General features: G+C 58.7%; 1 protein-coding gene across 4 annotated transcripts in view; it reads right to left on the bottom strand.

The window, feature by feature from the left end:
- Positions 1-5029: 5029 nt before the first annotated feature.
- Positions 5030-20731, bottom strand: part of CAPZB (capping actin protein of muscle Z-line subunit beta) — a 139491-nt gene continuing 123789 nt past the window's right edge. For 2 of the 4 annotated variants that reach the window (XM_024999269.2, XM_005203083.4), the window contains exons 7-10: positions 10146-10211; positions 9673-9749; positions 8299-8411; positions 5763-5852 (exon numbers count right to left, since the gene is read on the bottom strand). In XM_024999269.2, the coding sequence (XP_024855037.1) occupies positions 8309-8411; positions 9673-9749; positions 10146-10211 (246 nt within the window). In that variant the 3' untranslated portion in view covers positions 5763-5852; positions 8299-8308. Of the gene's footprint in view, positions 5853-8298; positions 8412-9672; positions 9750-10145; positions 10212-20731 lie in introns of all 4 variants that reach the window. The other 2 variants (XM_024999272.2, NM_176648.4) reach the window with 2 other exon arrangements.

Below are 20731 nucleotides of genomic sequence, written 5' to 3'. Positions count from 1 at the left end.
TCTGGCTCCACCCAGGGCCGTGGCCAGGCTGGCGGCCCCCCAGCCAGAGGACCTGGGGGCTCAGCATGAAGCCAGGTGCGGGCCTGGGCTCGAGCTGGGCGGGGAAGAGGCACAAGCTAGCTCGGCCCCTGCCCTGGGGGGGTGACATAATCCCTTCCTTCTGGGGAACACCCCGTCTGGTGGGGTGATGGCTCTTGCCTGCAGGCACCACCCCGTCTAATGAGAGCTCTGGTTCTTTGCTCATCAGCGAGTGCGATGGTGCAGACACGGGCATGCCCTGTCTGACGGAAGCCATCGTGGTACTGGACTCACAAGGCAGCTCTGCCGGGTGAAGGCTCATCAGCGTGTCCACCCAGGGGACGCCCTGGGTTCCTCCCAAAGTGGGCGGACCAGTCTGACCATCAGTCAGTTCTGCTGCCCAGACTGGGTTGTGCTCACTGGCTGGTGAGGTCCCTGAGGTGAAAGGTCCCGGGTGGACTGCCTGTCTCCCCTGGCTGCATGGCCTTCAGTCCCCGCAGCTAAGAAAAAGCAGAAATCTACAGTCCCCTCTTCACCCCTCCTGCTGCACTTGGCTCTCATCGGAGAGGAATGGTGGGACCACAGGGCTCCCTGAAACAGGAGGAGCTGCATGTCCAAGCATCAACCTCATCAGTTAGCGTGAGCCCCATGGCAGGGAGTGGGGAGGAGCTAAAGAGCCACTTGATGAAGGTGAAAGAGGAAAAAGCTGGCTTACAACTCAACATTCAAAAGCTAAGATCATGAAATCCAGTCCCGTGGCAAATAGTTGGGGAAACAACGGAGACAGTGAAAGAATTTACTTGGGCTCCAAAATCACTGCAGGTGGTGACTGCAGTCATGAAATTAAAGGACTTTTGCTCCTTGGAAGAAAAGCTATGACCAACCTAGACAGCATATTAAAAAATAGAGACATTACTTTGCCAACAAATGTTAGTCAAGTCAAAACTATGGTTTTTTCAATAGTCATGTATGGATGTGAGAATTGGACCATATATGTTGAGTGCTGAAGAATTGATGCTTTTGAACTCCGGTGTTGGAGAAGACTCTTGAGAGTCCCTTGGACAGCAAGGAGATCAAACCAGTCAATCCTAAAGGAAATACTTAGTGGAAGGACTGATGCTGAAGCTGAAGTTCCAGTACTTTGGCCACCTGATGCGAAGACCCGACTCATTGGAAAAGCCCCTGATGCTGGGAAAGATTGAAGGCAGGAGGAGACGGGGACGACAGAGGATGAGGTGGTTGGATGGCATCACCGACTTGATGGACATGAGTCTGAGCAAGCTCTAGGAGATGGTGATGGACAGGGAAGCCTGGCGTGCTGCAGTCCATGGGGTCGCAGAGTTGGACACAACTGAGCGACTGAACAAGGGAGTGGGGAATGCCTTGTGCTGTGATTAACTCAATCCCGAGGATAACTACGAATCTGTCCCCCAGCCCCGTGCCACCCCTGACACAGCCACCCACCAGAGGCTCTGCACCCAGTGCACGTGAGTGCTCAAGAGACTTGTTGGCAAGTATTCTCCTACCTCCACCAGACCGTATACCGATCTCCCCTGTGACCATCATGCCCCCAGGACCGTGGTGAACTAATGAGTGAAGCGAATGCCTGAAACACAGTCCCTCAAGGAGCCTTGGTCAGACAGAGAGGGGCACGTGACCGTCACACAGCTGTGGGATTTGTACAGTTTATTTTGTATATATTTAACTATTTAAATTTTATTTAAGTATGAAAGTGTTAGTCTCTCTGTGGTGTCTGACTCTTTGTGACCCCATCGACTGTAGCCCACCAGGCTCCTCTGTCCGTGGAAGTCTCCAGGCAAGCATACTGGAGTGGGTTGCCATTCCCTTCTCCAGGGGGTCTTCCCGATCCAGGGATCAAACCCAGGTCTTATGCACTGCAGGCAAACTCTTTACTGAGCCACCAGGGAACCTCCTTATCTAAGTATAATTGATTTAAAAATGTGTTAGTTTAAGGTGTACAGTAGAGTGATTCCATTAAACATATGGATTTCTACACTTTATTTTTTACGGCTATGCCAAGCAGCATGTGGGATCTTACTTCCCTGCTGCTAAGTCACTTCAGTCGTGTCCAACTGTGCGACCCCATAGACGGCAGGCCACCAGGCTCCCCTGTCCCTGGGATTCTCCAGGCAAGAACACTGGAGTGGGTTGCCATTTCCTTCTCCAATGCATGAAAGTGAAAAGTGAAAGTGAAGTCGTTCAGTCGTGTCCGACCCTTAGCGACCCCATGGACTGCAGCCTACCAGGCTCCTCCGTCCATGGGATTTTCCAGGCAAGAGTACTGGAGTGGGGTGCCATTGACTTCTCCACTGACCAGGGATCAAAACTGTGTCCCCTGCAGAGGATGTGTGGAGTCCTAAACGCTGGCTCGCCAGGGAAGTCCCTGCATTTGAACACTAAATGGGTGAGGTGAATGTGAATTATATCTCAGTAAATCTATCTGAATAAATATCATGTCAGCTATTTGTACAACTTGAATGGCAAGTTATGGGTCATGAAAATGTATCTTGCAACACTGCTCCTCACACAGTTACTACAAAATAACCGATGTCCAATATGCATGGGGAATGGGTGGTCAGTTAGGTGTGTGGAGGAGTAAAGGATTTCATTCATTAGACTTGTCAGAGGTACACACACATACACGTGTATGCACACACATGTACACACACACACACAAGAGATCACTTAGTCATTCACAAGGAAAGTAGAGAATGGTCATGAGTGTGTTCATGAAGTAATATTTTATTATTTGAATATTTTAAATTACTATTTTAAAGAAAATAAGAGTAGGGAATTCAAACAAAAATGTTTAAAATACTGCCCCACACTTAAATATCTTTCAGAAAACTTCTTTAAATTATGAGTTTATATAAAACTATTTGTATTCTGAAATTCCCATCTTTTTAGAAGCTAATTAGAGTTGAAGTGACAGGAATTATGTCCAAACTTTTTATAAAACAAGAAAAAATTTCAACAATGAATTTTAAAAGAATATCAACAGACCACCTGTTTTGTGAACAGCTGAAAAGCAACTTGCAGAATTAATAAGAAAGCTCTCACGCAAAATACCTGTTGTGAAATAGGAGTTTTGTCTGAAGTATCGACTTGACGTGGTGTGATTAAGTATAATCTGGATTTCCTGCTGAAAGTTTTACAGGTTTTAGTTACATTGAGAAAAAATGATGGCACCTTTTAATTTATGATATTGAACTTCTGTAATTAATATGTAATTTATCATGTTTAATAATACTGTTTGGAGTGAGACATACTGTCTTGTAAGATTTTGCTATAGATACTTAAAGTAACAAGCAACTATCACTGGTCAGGAGAAGACAAAGGTCCCCTCTCGGAGGCACCAGCCAGGGGAGCAGGGTGAGCGAGGGGGCCGAGGGGGCCGGCTACCCTGGGGCGGGCTGCCTGCCTCTGCCAGTGCTGAGGGCTTGGAGCAAAGGCTGCCCCGGCCCCCCAGGGCTGCGGGGAGGGGGCGGCAGCGCAGAGGAGCCCAGAGCAAGTCCACAGGCCTGGGATACCCTCCAGGCAGAAGGGTCCCCTCGGGCCTGCCCTGCAGCACAGCGGCTGCTTGCTCCAGGATCTGAATGAATGAAGATTTGAAGACAGAGTCTTGGAATCTGGGGCTCAGGAAGGGTTCCATCCGAGAGGCTGGCCTGTTAAGGTTGGAGCAAGAGGGCAGTGGAAGGGCCGTGCACAAGGAATCCCCGGTCACCCGCTGGAGCCCTCGTGCTTCTAGAAGTGGAGACCGTCACTGGTGCCAGGCACACCACGGCGACTCCGGCGGGGCTGAGATCAGAAGGCGGGCGACATCGGAAGCCCCGGGCCCAGACCAGACTCATGCTGCCCCTCCCTCACCTCAGCGGTCTCCCATCATCCGTCAAGTGCCAAGCAAGCACCTAGGGTGCCCCTGGAGGGGAGCATGCGATGCTGCCCTCGAACCCCAGGAGTCAGCCACCCGCAGCAGGGGGACCCAGAGAGCCCTTGACCCCCCACAGCCCGTGTACAGCTCCCCCAGCCTAGCGTCCCTCTGGAGAATGCTGGGGGCCTGCCGGCTGCCACGGTGCCCACCCTGCGCGAGCAGGGTCGGGGGTGGCCCTCAGCCAGGGGCTCACACTGCTCTCCTGCCACTTGCTTCAGGCTGCCCCTCGCCGGGGACATCTGGTCTCTGAGCCCATGGTTCCTCATCACACCAGTTTGACTCAGCGCCAGCAAACAGCAGCGATGGCCCTCCCAGTGACGGAAGATTCTAGACTAGTAGGATCAGGCCTCTTCATACATCATGAGTTACAGCTTCTGGCTTTCAACTGTCACTCCTGACCCCGGGACTGAACACCTACCAACAGTGAACCGGCTTGTCTGAGCCCGGCGTTCTGCCCCAGGCGCTGTGAGGGTGTCAGCTTGGCCGCTCACAGGTGTCAGGGGGCCGTCCTGGCTCCACCCGCCGGGCAGCGCTCACCTGGGGGCCGTCCTGGCTCCACCCGCCGGGCAGCGCCCCGCCTTCACTTGTCCACCTCCCTCTTCTTCTCCACCTGAAGGTCCCTGAAAGGCGCTGCGCGCAAGGGTCTCTGGCTCCCTGCCTCCATCTCAGTGGTGCTTTGTATTTCGAGATGCGCCCCCATCTGGGAACCTTCTCATCAGACCCAGTGCAGAGAAGCCGGGACTGGTCTGGACAGGTCATGCCTGTGCCCAGGTCTGCCGAAGTGAAAGGGGATGCGGCCGGGGAGCCCCACCCCATCACGCTCTTCAGGACAGGCAGGGCAGGGTCTGTGCAGAGGCAGGGGTCCAGAGAAGCAGCTGGGGTCCTGCAGGGACCCCCCCCCCCCGCCCCCGCTCATTTGCTGTGTGGGCTCCACACTCCCTCCACCCGACACCCCACTGTGTTCCCCCGCCCCTGCTTGGGGTCAACCCTCCAGCGGGGCAGCCAGAGAGTCACACGTCCTGGGAAAGTGGGGCAGGCGAGAAAGAACACAAGGCTAACTGCGTCCCAGTTTCTTTTTATTTTTTTTTTTGTTTTTTTTTTCTTTCTTTTTTTTTTTAAGTATGGAAGCTCAAGTATAAGATGTAGATTTTTTTTAAGCTTTACAAAAAAACAAAATAAAACAAAAACTCCTTTTGCATTCCATAAAAATTGACAGAAAAGCACCTGGCCAGAAGAGCAGGGCGGTCCGCAGTCCCCGCCCCCCACCGCGAGCCGAGGGCCACCTCTCCTTTCTCCCAGAGCTGTCCCCGTCCCCCGCCCGGCCCCCAACCCCAAGCAACTCCCAAACACACATGGAATCAGATTTCCAGTTTTTCTTCTATCTTTCACACACCACAGTTATTTCATAAAATTTTTTTGTTTTACATTTTTTACACCAATGTAACAAAAAGGTGGGAGGGGAGGGAGGCAGACAGACAGTGTGTTTTTATGCCTATAAATGGCAGGGGGGGTGGCGCCAGGGCGGACAGAAAACGCGGTCTCTATGGGAATACCAAGTCGTGATAGCAAAACGTGGTGGGGGAAGGAGGCCTCCGAGACCAGGGGTGTTTACCGGGTTTTTACCAGGTTTATTCTCGGGAGAGATGGCGCTGCGGTGGTGATGCGAGTTGTTATGTGACGAGTTGTTATGTGACCTGTCGGGGAGGGAAGGGACGAGGAGGGAGCAGGAAACGAGTGTCTAAGAAAGGAGCCTAACAGCGCACGGCGTCTCCGGTCAGTGGGAAGCAGAGGCTTTTAACACTGCTGCTTTCTCTTCAAAGCCTCCACCAGGTCGTTCTTAAGAGCTTCTTGTTTTGATTTGTCTGCAAAAGTCTGCACAGACCTGTGGGATGGAGGTGGGGAAGAATTGTCATGAACGGGCAGAAGAGGAAAGGAAAAGGGGCTGAGAGCTGCCATGCGGCGCGTCCGGGGTGGGGGGGCCGGGCGCCCCTCCACCCACGTCGCCTCCAGCAGCGGAGCTGCAAGCCGTGCGGGAAGGTCGGGGGTGCGGAGGGGCCCAGAGCCAGAGGCTGGCCCCTCAGCACCTGGCCGGGCCCTGCAGGGGAGGCCACGGCCCAGCTCTGCCCCAGGCTGGCTGTGACCAGACTCCGGGCACACGACACATCGGCCTGAACCACAAGTGGCTTCCGGGTCAACTCCTGGATTTGTGGGGAAACGCTCACGCGAGCGCACCGACACACAGGTCAGACACAGCTGAGCTCTGTAGGCGCTGTGTCATCTGTCATTCGTAAGTGCTTCCCAAGCACACTTCACTCTCACAAGCATCACAGAGGAGTCCGAGCATTAGTCCCAATTTACAGATGAGGAAACTGAGGCTCTGAGAAATGCAATGACCTGGCAACAATCTTAGCGATCCTGGTCAAGGTTTCCCAATGTACAGGCTAACCAGGGGCTTATTAAACTACGTACAGCCTTTGTAACGGTCTCGAGGCAGCGGAGAGCAAGGGCGGCAGGCTGCCTGGCAGGACCACCGTGGAGCCACAGGAACCTCAAGCTTGACACGCACTGGCCGTGAAGCCGCATGGGAAGGAGAGACCAGACAATAACCCCTCAGCCAGCGCCAAATGTGGCTTAAGTACAACGAGGCAGGACCAGGAGCATCCACGTGGAATGCTGGCTACTGAGTCCTGGGAACACCATGGGAAGCGCCCTCAAGAAGGTAAAGAGGGTGGCAGAGACAAGACCCTCAGAGAGTCTATGTGCAACTAAAAACCTCCCGTGAGAAATGCTGACATTCTGGCTGATGCTGCAGAACACACGTTTCTAAGTGCTTGCTCTGCGACAGCTCCCACAGCTCCCTGGCCTGAGTGCGTGCTGGCTCCTCTGGGAGGGGCACGCCAGGCCTGGGCTGTGCCCAGCCCCTCCCTCCCTGCCCCAACAAGGAGAAATGTCCAGAGGGAGGACCGGTAAGAGACAGAAGGTTAGGCTGGAGCAGCTGGAGGCGGGAGGGGAGAGTGCTTGTTCAGGGAAAGGCGCTCAGGAAGGTCACGGCCAAGCCACCGGGAACCAGTGTCTGTAGGAGGTGGTGTGTGTGTGTCCCAGACAGAAGGTGCCAGGCTGGGCAGCAGGGGATGGGGGCACAGGCGTCCTATGTCCCAACAGGACCTGGCTGAGGGGAGGGGTCCAGAAGATTCTAGACCCACCCTAGAAGCGGAGGGGCTGGGGGGAACTGTACTGTATGGAGCGCTTTTAAAGGCAGGGAGACGCCCCAGGCCCGATGCCGGCGCGCACCCAGACCAGATGGTTGCAGCCACAGCAGAGCAGCCCCCTGAGCCTCTTTTGGGTTGGGGCCCTGTGTCCAGCTCCCAGGCCTGGGAGGAAGCCCCTAATCCCGAGCTCTGCAGCCCTGCCCAGCTCGGTCTCCAGATGCCTGATATGAAGCCCAGTTTCCCGCCTCCTCTCCGGGAGCTCCCCGCTTCTGTGCATCTATATTCATCACACGCTCAAGTCGTGGCTCTCGGCTGTTGTCCACAAGCAAGACATCCCCCTCTGTTGAGCATGAGGCATTTAGGAGGATGGCTGCAGCTCACCGGGGCCGGAGGGCGATGCGGGTCCTGGCAGCTCCAGGGGCACCTGGTCTGGGGGCACCAGGCCTGGCTCAGACATTACAGCCCCGCTCTGGGCTTCCCTGGTGGCTCAGACATTAAAAACCTGCCTGCAATGTGGGACAGCCGGGTTCCATCCCTGGGTCGGCAAGACCCCCGGAGGAGGGAATCTTTACCCACTCCAGTAGTCTTGCCTGGAGAATTCCATGGACAGAGGAGCCTGACAGGCTACAATCCACGGGGTCGCAGAGTCGGACACGACTGAACGACCGACAGAGGGCTCTTAAGAGACCCAGCTCCGTGTTCGACTCTTAGACTCAGGGCAGTACACCTCAGATCAGCTGACTCCAGGCAACTGCCCACCGAAAAGGGATCTTCTTGAGCTTCTGGGGTCCTTGGTGGAAAGGTGGCAAAGCTCCGGCTGCACACAGAGCAGACGGAGAGGCCGCCTCAGCCTCCGGCCAAGCGGGCAGCCCCTGGGAGCGGCGTGGGTGACCGCAACCCTGGCCTGCCGGCCTGCCCCACACGCGGCCCTGCCCAGAGTGCCAAGCACACACAGCACGCGTGACCCGGGCCGGCGTTACGCAGGGCGAAGTCGGCAGTTACGGGGCGGCTCCCGGCCGGGCGGACACAGGTTAGTGGTGTTTAAGGGGCCGGTGGGGTCTCGGCGGGCTGGTGAGTCCTGTTTAGTGGGGCGGCGCTCAGGCCTCTCAGGCAGGGTACCTGGAGCAGCTTAGTTATCGGGCTGGATGTGGATCTGGCGCTGCGTCAGCACTTGGGAAAGCTCCCTCTGCAACTGCAGGAACTTGGGGTTGTCAGGGATAACGTCAACAGATCTACAGAGAGCACGCAGAGTGAGGGCCGTGGAGGGGCCCAGCGTGGAGGAAGCGGGGGCCGTGGGGCTCGGGGGAGGGCAGCTGTAGTTCTCGGGGGCCCGCCCACCGCCCGCAGGCTCTCTGCGGCTCCCCCTGGTTTTCCAGCCATCGCCTGGGATGGTGCAGGCCGACAGGCGTGTCTGGTGCGTCTGATGATGCAGGAGCCCCAGGCTGGGAAGCTCTGAGCAGAGAGGACTCCCCAGGCCCCAGGCTCAACAGCCGAAGGAGAGCAGCGCTGCGTGGGGTAAGCCGGGGAGTAAAGCCCAGGGGTTGGACTAGGCTCCCCACAGATGGGGGATCAGAAAGGCGAGTCCAGAGTGGGCGCCACTCTGACAGCTGTTTGAGAGAGAGACTAAACCGTCTTCTCTGGGCAGACTTAAACCAGGGCCGCCCCAGGCTGCTTCCTGCCCCTGCCCGGCCTAGAGGGGTCTGTCCACAGGGGGCCTGCAGGGCCGGGGGCCATGGGCGGAGTGCGAGCCCCTGAACTGGTGGGATGGCGATGAGACTCAGACCCCATCCTCCCTGCCTCGGGCCCCCCACCCCAGCTCCTGGACAGGCGAGACGCCCCCGAGAGGAGTCCCTGCTCAAAGACCACGGAGCTTGGGGTGGCAGAGGCTGCCTGAGACCCCAGGCTGGGACTCCAAGGCCGGGGCTCTCTCCCCCGCGGCCTCCACCACCCTCCGTGACCGGGAGGACTTGGGGAGCCCCTGCACCTCCCTTGGCCTTCGCTGAAGAACCGAAGGAACAAGGCGTGGGGGACCAGGGGTGGGGCCCTCTGCAGAAAGCAGTGGGCCGGGGCTCTCTCTGGGGGATGCTCTGCTGCCCAAAACCTGGCCAACTGGGGGCCATGCTCCCCGCTGCATCTTAGGGTCAGACCCGGGGGTCCTCAGGCCCCAGGACCGGCAGGTACACGGAGAATCTTCAGGCAGGACTCGGCCCACGGGACCGAGAGGTGGCTGCAGGAGGAAGGGCGCCACGGCCGTGAAGGCGGACGGTCCCCAGAAGACACGGAGGAGCCTGGCACGCACGTCTACCCTGGGAACAAGTCCTGCGCACGGGGCTTTAGCTCGAAAACCTGCATTAACGACCCTGTCAGGAGGGCACTCCGGCCCTGGTTTGCAGAGGAGACTGAGGCCCCATGCAGCGGAGCTGCTGAGCGGTGACCTCGGACCCACAACCCCCATCTTCCGGGTCCCATAGCCTGCGCTCCTGGTTACGTTACCTCAGCCCATTGACGATGTCCTTTGTCTTCCCGAAGTAGATCTCGTTCAGCGTACTTCTGATTTTATTCTCCATGTCCTGGAAGGGAGGTGGCCAGTCAGGGGCGCCTGCCCCACCGGCACCCTGCAGTCCCCGTGGCGGCCACACGGGGGTGCACGGGAGCCCCCGGCCAGGGCCTGGCCTGCCGTTAGTGCGGGCTGGGGGACACTCTGCAGAGCACCCCCTTCTTCCGGAGGGTGTGGGGAAGGGGCGGTGCCGAGGGGTGGCTCCGGTCTGCACCCGCACTCGGTGGAGGGGGTCAGGGCTGAGGGCTTCCCACACTGAGTCCTCTGGGGGCCGCAGAGGAGGGGCCTCTGGCTCTGAGCTAGGCTCAGAAGGTGCGGAAGACACCAGGCGGGGCCCAGAAATGGGCGCCGCGCTGCTGGAAGCTGGCGGGAAGCCGCCCGGGAGGCCCTGGGGGAGGCAGCCGCTCACCTCAACCAGGCGCCCGATGTTGGCTATGTGTGGAGAGCAGTCACTCACGGTCTCATCCTTCTCCATCTGCAAGGGAACAGGAACACGGCTGAGTCAGGGCGCTGGGTGGGGGCGGCTGCCGGGGTGCACAGAACCTGCTGTCCTGGCTGTGGGGAGCCCGGCACGAGGGTCACAGGCCTGTCTCCAGGGGCATCTCTGGTGCCACAGCACAGCCCTCCCTGGGCCCATGGCGGGAGGGCACTCGTGTGGCTTCGGGCCGTGATGTCACAGGTGAGCCTCTAAGGCGCCTGCCAGCTGCGGCTGTGCCTGGCAGCTACAGAGGGAGGGGTTGGGGGGGGGGTGGGCAACAACCCAGGTGTCAGACAGGAGACCCCAGGCTCAGGCCGAAGCGGTGACTTGCCCAAGGTCACACAGGCGGGGAAGGCAGAGCCCGCGTCAACGTCTGCCCGCTTCCCAGCCTGTGTTCCGTCTACTCCCGCTGAAGGTGCGGCTCCTCCTGGGGAGTGCGTGGCCAGAAAAGGATGCGCACCATCCACCCAGGCGGCCTCTTACATGCGACCTACAGCTAGGAAAGCGCTGCACAAGAGCCTGCGCTTAGCCGTCTGGCGGCCGAGCCCCTGCCTCCCCCGGGCCACGCCCGTCGAGGGGGCACAGCTCTGTGCTCCCGCCTTCCTGTGGCTCATCTCAGTCCTCTTCTTCTCCTCAAATAATTCTCTCAAAGGTGCTCCGCTAGTTTTCAAATTGTCCAATGACTGTTTTGAACTCGTGTCTCTTTAGTATTTAATAATATAGACGGCCCTTCTGCAGGGACGATGGGCGTTCTGCAGGGACGATGAGGAGGGGTGCCCATCGAGTTGGTTCTGCCCAGGGGTGAGCCCTCTGAGGGCTGACAGGAAGGAGGAGAAGGCAATGAGGCCCCTGATGTGCACGCTGAGTCACGACACGGCACCATGGCTCTCCCCGCAACTCCTCCCCACGTTTAGGGCTTATTCTCTCCACGATCACACATCCCTTCAGGGCGGATGCGCCTGTGACAGTCACAGGCCCCGAGCGGATCACTGAGCGCAAGATGCCGTCCAACCCGACTGGCGCCCGACCGCAGTCACTGCTGCTGCGGAAACACACTCTGGAAGCGACCGAAAAACGGACGAGGAGACAGGAGCCGGATCAGGAAGGCAAGAGCGCAGGATGAATTCAGATCAGTAAAAGAGCAGAGCGAAGGTGGACGGCTAACTACCTTCAGAGCCGGAAGAACAGGGCAGGGCAGACCTGCAGTGGACGGCGGTCCGTTCAGAGGCTAAAGGCCTCCGTCGCCTCACCTCTCTTACCAATGAATTTTAGGGTGATTTTTGGACTGGGAAAGGTACAAGAGACCCAGATAAGAGGGAGACAGAGCTGGAAGCAGGTGGTGATAGGAGAGAAACAAATCATTTAAAATGATTAGGCTTCAGTGTCAGACAAATCCGACTCCATGACACAGACCTCCCTGAAAAGCTAGAGCACGCTTCAGAGGTACCAGAACTCTGCAGAGGGTGGAGGCTGACCCCACTTCCGTGACAGAAGGCAGACTGGAGTTGGAAGTTAAAACACTGGCCTGACGCTGATCCAAGCCACAGCTTTTGACGGGACCGGTAAAAAAAAGCCATCTGCCGGCGCGTTTTCAAATCAGATGCTCTAGGAGCCAGTGCGGGCTGGCTGTGGACACGACCTGCCATGAGTCTGTGGTTTCCGGTGGTGACGGGGACGCTGGGCTGAGGAACGCGGGCTCCTCGAGAGCGCGTCCCTGCGGCAGCTTCCCACCTAGGATGCCGCGGCCCTGGCTGGACCACGGCCCGCCAGTTCCCCGGGGCCGCCCGCAGGAGTCCCTGCCGGGCCCTGGGTCCGTCTGTTTGTGCAGGACCTAAGGGAAGGCGCACAGGGTTTGTGGGGCGACGCCACTGGAGTCAAGGGTGCAGGTGATGGACGGGTCACTCCCGGAGAGAGGCACGGGTTGGCGGCGGAGCACAGAGCTTCGGGCCTCGGTCTGCCTGCCCCTCCTCAGGACCACCATGCACCCGAGGAAACAGGCAGGCAGACGTCACAGAGCCTGTCCAGACGACAGCCCTGCTGGACTTCTGCTCCAGCGTGACTGCGTGCAGCCGGGCAAACGCAGACCACGTACTTTGGCTTAGACATTAATCTCACCACCAACAACGTGGGGAACAGGTCCAGCAGAGAGACTTGTGGGTTTGGGTGATTTCGCTTGACAGGAATGCGAGGTGCCTGCTAGGACAGTGTTCGTGTGCCTTTCAGGGTCAAAATGAAGCTGCTCCTGGTGCCCAGGTCAGGGGCCGTGTGCCCAGCCCCTTCCCTGATGGAGCTGCAGGGCCCCCTCTCGGCCCGTCTCCATCGGCACGGCTGGGTTCAGTAGAGCCATGGACACGCTCTTCTGCGTCAAAGGTCTGCATGCCCCGAGCCCAAGAAATGGGAAAGCACGTGGGCGTCTCAGGCCGGAAGGAGAAGGACGCGGGAGGCCGTGGCCGCGCTCTGAAACCTGCTGCCTGGCGGGGCACTCCAGCGATGGCGGAGCTGTCACAGTGCCCGCGCACACAGCCAGGAGCCCCGGGTCCCCGGAGGGGTCCCCAGAGGAACGGGCGGCCCTGTGGCATGATGCTACAAGCCAGGGAAGGGGGGGAACCAGAGTGGAGTGAAGGTCTGGAACCCAAGTCCTCGCCTTCCAAAGCCAGGACACCAAGTCTCTGAAAGGGAAGACGCCTGGCTCTGGGTAGACCACTCTGCGGAGGGCTGGCCGAGCTGGAGAGGGGGCAAGATGCCAGCAGGACCTGCTGCTCCGCCCCGACCCTGGGGCCTGAGCCCCCCAGGCACTCTAGCCAAGGGTTCCGGGGAGACTCGATCTTCAGAGATTCAGGGGTCCCCACAAAACGGGATGCGCAAGCTTGTGAACTTCATCATTTCAGCATGAGAAGCGCCCCCACCGGGCAGAGCTGCAGCATCTGTGAGACGCGTTCAGCCCTGACGGCTGGAGCGCACGCGTGCTGAACGGGCTGGGAACCCCACCTGCCACAGAGAAGGACGGAGGCTGCCCACCCAATCCTGAAAGGTAATCTGGACACCAACATGCTGGCACCAGGGTTCTCTCCTCCCCCGGAGAGGAGGCTCCTGTGCCTGGCCTGATGGCTGCTCAGGGCTGCTCTTCTGGGCAAGCAGAGGCCTGCGGCTCTGACCCAAGTGGATTACGTCCTCCCACAAATCAGCTTCCCCTCTTCCCCAGCTCCACATGGATGGTGGATCCCTGGCACACCCAGGGAAGCACGGAGGCGGTGAGCTCAACCAGAATCCCACCTTAAATGAGCACCAATCACCCAAAGCTGAGGCCAGGACCAGAGGCAAAGGGCTCAGGGCCATGGGGTTAGCGAAGCCCCATCGGGTGTCGGGCAGCTTGGGCATCATCTCTGCTTCAGAATCAGAGCTGTCTTTCAACAAAGGGAGAGTCTGGCACTGCCAGGCTCTCAGAGGTCAGAGAGGCCTGGGCAGGGGCGTGAGCCTTCTTTGGGAGCAGACTGACTCCCCGGGAGGACCCAAGGGGCTGCGTGCGAAGTTCGAGGCCAGAAATCTGACCCCAAGGCAAAGGCCCAGCAGGGCCCCAGGGGAGGGAAGGAAGAGGGTGGGCTGGAAGGGGGGCAGGGGCCTGGCACACGGATGTGTTTCCACGGCCCCCCTGCCGACTCCCTCCACACCTGGTCAGGGTCAGCTCGCTGGCAGTGCTGACCCACCAAAAACAGAACTATTTTTGCAACGCGGATATTATTACATCTCATAAAAGCAGCTGCCAGAGGAAAACATTTTTATGGGCTATGGTCGCACAGATGTTCCACAAGGTGGTTCCAGCCGAGTCTGAAGTCAGAGCTCAGCCTGCCCACCCCCATCCGGTACCCCGGAGGATGCGGAGGACGTGGGCCTGTTTAGAAATCAGACTGTTTTCCTCAAAAGGGAAAACGTGAGCAGAGGGCCAGGCGGCGCTTCTCCGGGGCCCTGTGGGAAGCCAGCCCAGCAGGCAGCTCCCACACTGCAGCCCCAGGGCCAGGCCTCGGCCCAGAAAGGCCTCCATCTCCTTGCTGCTGCCGTACTCGGGATGAGCCAACACCCGCCCCGGGCCCAGAGTGGCGCCGGGCTCCATGGCTGCACTGTTCCTGGGACTTGCCTCAGGCCGGCTCCAGATCAGCGTGGGGCTGGAGACCAGGGCCTGGCGCACTGGCAAGCCGGAAGATAGTGGTTGGACAGCCTCTCAGCGGAGCTTCTGTCTGCCCAGTTCAGGAAAAATTTAATAGAGCCTAGCTTACATGGTACATGGTACCAGCAGCAAAAGCTACTATTTTATTTATCGGGCAGAACCCGTGCCTCAAGGTAGCTTTTATTTCTGCTCTAACAGTTTTTCCAAAAGGGTGTTATGGGCTAGCTGGTGAAAATGCTGAACTTCAGAGAAGGGAAGTGGTTTGTCCAGGTCACACAGCTGGAAGGAGACTGGGCTGGGATTGGAACGACGGCCTGGATGATTCCAAAACCTGTTTTCTTCCCGGAGACTTCTCAGTTTGCTCAATCTCATCCACGCTCCTTACCGGAAAAATCAAGGCCAGACCACAGTGCAGAGCTCAGACATTCCAAGCGGCTCCGTCCCTGCCCTCCCTTGGATCTCCACTCCGCTCCTGCCCGACCTTCCTGGTGGGGCACGGCACAGGGCGGCAGCCTAGACCTGGCTCGCCCCTTGGACCAAGCCGGGGCCGTTCCACCCCAGGTCACCAGACGTGTACGGGGGTGCCCCCAGAGTCCACACCGTGAAGCCTCTCCACCCCAAACCCAGGAGCCTCAGAGAACAGGGAGCAGCTGCAGCTGGGCCTCCCCCAGGAGAACGCCCTCCCTGAACCACCCCCAGCCTGGCGCGGACCCGGCCTCCCTGCGTCTGCAGGGGAGGCCACAAGCCTCTGCCCGGCTCGAGTACAGTGCCTGGCCTGACTGCCCAGCAAGGGTCGAAGCGGGTTTCCCGGCCTCAACCCGCAGGCAGGGGTACTGGCTGGAGCCTCACTGCATGCAGACGCCGTGCGGGGGGCGAGGGACCGGCCTCACCTCCCCTCCCCACGAGACATTCCACCTTTGTTGTTAAATCCTTAGAATCTGGGAAAAAAAAAAATCAAACGCACATCTGCAGGGCCCGGCCCGTGGGTTTCCTTCCAGAGACCCGGGGTCCCGCCTTTCCCCACGCTCCTCTGACGCAGCAGTGACCTCGCGACGCGGCGTCCTCGCGGGCGTGCTGGAGCTCGGCCGGCGGCCTTCCCGCGGGGCCCCGGGGGCCAGCATCCGCCCTCGCCCCCACAAGGTCGGGCTGTGAGAGCCCCTGTGAGGACCACCCCCCACTTGCCTCCCACGGCCCCAGGGCTGCAGGGCCTTGCCGAAACACGGTGTCCACTCTGTCCTCCACGGATGCACGTCCCTAAGGGGCGCCCTTTGGTGAGGCGGGCACACGGGCAGGGCTGCGGGTGGTGGGGAAGGTGCCGCTGTCTGAGCTTCCCACCGCTGGTGGGCCAGCCACGCTGGCACGCTCACCGAGGGGAAAGATAGTCAGTGCGAGCTCCCGCTGTCCACACCGAGCAAGGAGGGCACGGAGGCAAAGCCCGAGGAGCCAGGGAAAGGGGCCCTTGGGGACGGGGCGGGGCAGCAAATGCCGCCAAGCCCGAGCTGGGGCCAGGCACCAGGGACTTAAGACTCTGACCTCCGAGCACAGGCGCCTGGGCTCGGAGCTAGGTCCCGTATGCCCCAGCTACAGACTGCACACCCACTACTAGGAGCTGGCCCGGCCATCAGTCAATCAAGACAGGCGAGGGAAGCGGGAACGTGGGGGGCCTGGGGTCACCCCAGGAAGGGTGGCCCAGGCCGCTGTGGCTGTGGCGTGGCCAGGGCAGCAGGGCCCTCCCTCCACACACCCAGGGTCAGCAGCTGCGGCCTCATGGAGGCACTCAAGCCAGGGAAGAGCCTCTGAGCCCAGGGCACACACCTTGGGTGTCACCCCGAGATTCTCTAACCCACCCCACCTCTCCTCCTGCCTCTGCCCTTCCTTGTATTTCCTGCCTGAGGCCCCTTCACTGACCCGCTGGCCACAGGCCAGATGCCCGGCCCCTGGGGCTGCCCCACTGGGTCCTGGCCACCCCTCTCCTGGGCGGGTTCAACGGCCCCCTCCTGCCAACCCGGCCTCCACTCCACACACAGAGCCACCTTTTGAAGACACACATCTGATCAGTCGACTACTTAAAAATCTTAAAACCCTCCTCACTGCTTCCAGCGGGGAAGGCGTCTCCTGTGGTCAACCTGGTTCCTACAAGAGACACCCAAAGGGCAGCACGGCTGAGCACGGCGCAGGGAGGCCTGGCCCCTCCACGGGCCTCCGCAGGTGTGGCCCACTCGCCCACGGCCACTGCCCACGTAGAGTCCCCGGGCGCCCACGGGGCAGCGTCCTGTCTACACTGAGCCGACTGCTCACATCTGTGGAAGTGCTTATCGGGCATCTCACGAATGCCAGGCACAGGGGACAGATTAAGACCAAAAAATGCAGTGTGGCGGAACGCAGCCTTTTTTCATTCTCCTAAGGGACAGATCTGGGTCCACATCCCAGCTCTGCCTGCCGCTTCGATAAGTCACCACGGGGCAAACCACTGAAGAGCCGGAACCCCAGTTTCCTCACCTGCTAAGTGACGCTATGCTGTTCACAACCCGACCTGTGGAGACAGCCCGCACCACCCCACGTGTCCACCCTATCACTGATCCGCGCAGCTTTCCTGGAACACCCTGGCCTCCCATCCAAGAGAAGCAAAGGAGTTTTCCCCAAGGTCCACCTGGGACAAACAGCGAAACCCGCAGCCCTCATTTCCCCGTTTGAGCAGAAGCTGCGCATCATTAACTTAGACCTGTCACCCTCGTGGCTTCCCGGGCCCGCCTCCTGCAGTTACTTACATTGGAAACCAGCCCCGGCTTTACCGTGCCTCGGATGAGTTATGTGACTGGCCGCAAGGATGACAGAAGCCTGAGTCTCCTCATTAGAGCCGAGAGCGCAAGGCAGCCCACACAGGCCCGCGGCCCAGGCCGGCGCACTGAGGACAGCCTCTCATCGGGCCGGCGTTTGGCTTGGCAGCAGGCGCCGTGCACGGCAAGCCGGAACCAGGCCCTGGCCGTGGGCTGACAGCTCTGATTTAAACTATTAGGAAGGCTGGGGATTAAATATTTGTCCAGGTCACTGTAAACTGGGTGGAATTATAAACAGTTCAGAGCGGTAAGTGATGCAGGAAGCTGTCTCCGGATACGGATTTAGGATTTTCCAGCACTCCTCGGGTGGCGGGGCGGGGGAGCCAGCCGCCTGGGGGTTCCACTGCCCCGCCTCATCAGTGCCTCCTGGAAGCAAGGGCCTATTTCCTTGTGGAAGGATGGGCTCTGCCCAGCAAGCACTCGCCTTGGTTCTGGGAGGGTTTGGAGACAGCCCTGCCCCGAGGCCAGAGAAGGGGACCCCTGAGACCCCCTGTGGCTCCAGACAGGTTCTACGTGGAGAGTCTGAGGCTCCAACCCTCAGTGCAGGGACATGCCTTGCACTACTTCTGTTCAAGAGCCTGGAGACGCTTCTGTGACTGCGACACAAATGCAGTTAAGAGTTACCAAGGTGGAGAGCTGACTCATTGGAGAAGACCCTGACGCTGGGAAAGACTGAGGGCGGGAGGAGAAGGGGACGGCAGAGGATGAGATGGCTGGACGGCATCACCGACTCAATGGACATGGGTTTGAGTAAGCTCTGGGAGTTGGTGATGGACAGGGAGGCCTGGCGTGCTGCAGTCCATGGGGTCGCAGGGAATCAGACACGACTGAGCGACTGAACTGAACTGGAGGTCAAGAGTGACGGGACGTTATGTACACCTACGGCTGATTCGTGGTGAGGTATGGAAGAAACCCGGAAAAGGAAACGGCAACCTACTCTAGTATTCTTGCCTGGAGAACCCCATGGACAGAGGAGCCTGGAGGGCTACAGTTCAAGGGGTTGTAAAGAGTTGGACACGACTGAGCAACTAACACAGAAACACACGGAAGAAACCGTTGCAGTGTTGTTGGTGATCATCCTCTGATGTAAAATATACTCAATAAACTAAAACAAGAGTCACTACGGGACTTCCCTGGTCGCAGCCGTGTCGGGTGCTCAGGCCCTATCCCTGGTCCGGGAAGACTCCATGTGCTCTGAGCTACTAAGCCGTGGGCCACGACGACTGGAGCCCGAGTGCCTAGGACACGTGCCACAGCGAGAGGGGCTGGCGCACGGGACGCCCGTGCACCCCAAGAGCAGCCGCCCCAGCTCGCCGCAGCTGGAAAAGCCCGTGTGCAGCAATGAAGCCCCCCAAAAATAACCAAGCTCCCAAATGATAATTTCCGCCACGTTATAAAACAATCAATGGCTATTAAAAGTACAATTATCTTACTGAAAAAAAACTCTTGATATTAAAAGGGATCCTCATGGAGTTCAGGCTGAAGACGGGAACGGACGTCCTCAGGGCTGCTGCAGGGCTGCCAGCCCAGCTTCCCGGAGGCCTGCGGGTCCCCTCCTGGTACACAGAGGCACCACCGGCCCGCGCCGGCCGGGGCAAAGGCCTCCCCAAAGGACAGCCTGTGACGAGCCCTAAGAGTGGACTCTTAAGCAAGGGTCTTGAACTTGCTTAGAAACTTAACGTAGCACATGAAGTAGGAAGTGAAGGCTGCTCTAGGAGAGGGGGTACCTCGTGGTCTGAGCTCTCCCAGTTCACCTGACACATGCTTGGAAGGGGATCTTGGAGACGAGCTGCTCATGATAACCTGAGCCAAAGACGGCAAGGCAAGGGTACACAGCAGCTGTGAAACTGTGGCTCGTAAGGAACACGCGCTTGTCATTTGGATGACCCACACCCATCCCTCGTTGTGCCTCTGGTCTTCATCCACGGCTCCTGGCTCACAGATCCCGAGACCCTAGGAGTTTCCTGAGAGTGAGCAGCAACAGCAGCATCTTTTACGATATTCGGTCTCATCTGCGCTTCCTGACATCAATCGCTTCAGGGCCATAAAGGGGAAACAAGTGCCCTGTCACTCACAACAAGCTCTTTCCACCACGGCTGGGTTCATGTGAACGAGGTGAGTTCTGGAAACCACTTCAGGATGGGGCCTGGCTGCCAGGAGCACCAATCACAAATTCCTGGTTTCCAGGAGGTGGGGGAAGAAGGGCTGGAGGTCGAATCAATCACCCGTGAGTTAATCAATCACGCCTTTGTCAGGAAGTCTCCATGTGTTAGCTGCTCAGTCGTATCGGACTCTTTGTGACCCCATGAACTGTAGCCCTCAGGCTCCTCTGTCCGTGGAAGTCTCCTGGGAAGAGTACTGGCATGTATTGTCATTCCCTTCTCTAGGATCTTCCCGACCCAGGGATCAAACCCTGGTCTCCCGCATTGCAGGCAGATTCTTTACCGTCTGAGCCACCAGGGAAGCCCAAGGAAGTCTCCGTGAAACCTCACAAAAAATGGGAATCAGAGAGCTTCCAGGTTGAGAAGCCAACCGGCTTCCAGGTGCCACTGTGCAGGGCCCCAAAACTCCACAGGACAGCAGGCCTTGTTTGAGACCTCACCCTGCGGATCTCTTCATCTGGCTGTTGATCTGTGATGTTTAAATGTCCGTTGCAATAAACCTGCAGGCTAATGAGTAAATGGGTTTCTCTGGGTTCGGCGAGCAGCTCTAGTAAATTAATGGACCCCAAGGAAGGGGTCGTGGGAACCTCTGATGTGTAGCCAGTAGGTCAGACGCGCAGTGACAACCTGGACTCGCCTGGAGTCTGAAGGTGTGTCTCAGGGGAGGCGGGCAGGCAGCCGTTTGGGACTGAGCCCTGAACACGCAGCCTGACACTGTCTCCAGGTAGAGTGACGCGCAGGACGCCCTTGCTGGGGTCGCAAAACTGCTGTTGGTGGCATGGGGCGTTACCCCCACCCCCGCCCAGGAGAGTAGCGTCTGTCAAATGTTAATGGGCACGTAAATTACTTGGAGACTTTTATGAAATTGGGGTCTCAATTTGGTAGGTCAGGGTGGGGCCCTCGCTCTCTGGATCTGTGAGCAGCTCTGCGGTGTGCGGTGCTGATGCAGGGCCCTCCTGCACCAGGCTGTGGGCAGGAAGGTGCCACCGAGCTGCAGAGGACGAGCCTCTTGGTGAGCCTGCCTGCCCCGTCAGGCTTGCAGGACCACAGTGACAGGAAACAGCAAAGCAAGGCTTCTCGCCACATCAAAGGAGGCCGAGGTGCAGAGATGCGCTGAGTCCTGAGGACGAGGGTGAGGCCGAGCCTGGAGCCACCTGGTCCCAGCACAGCAGGGAGCTGGCTGGGAAACGGCAGGCAGCATTCAGCCACAGGTACCTCAAACAGCATCTATTTGGAAATGTGAAGTCTGCTTAGGTGGTGAATGAGAACTGAACCAGCTCACCCTGAAGACCAGCGCCCTACAACTTCCTCTACGGAAGTCTCTGACAGCCATGCCGGAGAGCTCTGAACTTGGCT

This window comes from Bos taurus, chromosome 2 (assembly GCF_002263795.3).
Source record: "Bos taurus isolate L1 Dominette 01449 registration number 42190680 breed Hereford chromosome 2, ARS-UCD2.0, whole genome shotgun sequence".
Classification (NCBI taxonomy): Eukaryota; Metazoa; Chordata; class Mammalia; order Artiodactyla; family Bovidae; genus Bos; species Bos taurus.
This window is presented reverse-complemented; position numbering and strand designations above follow the sequence as displayed.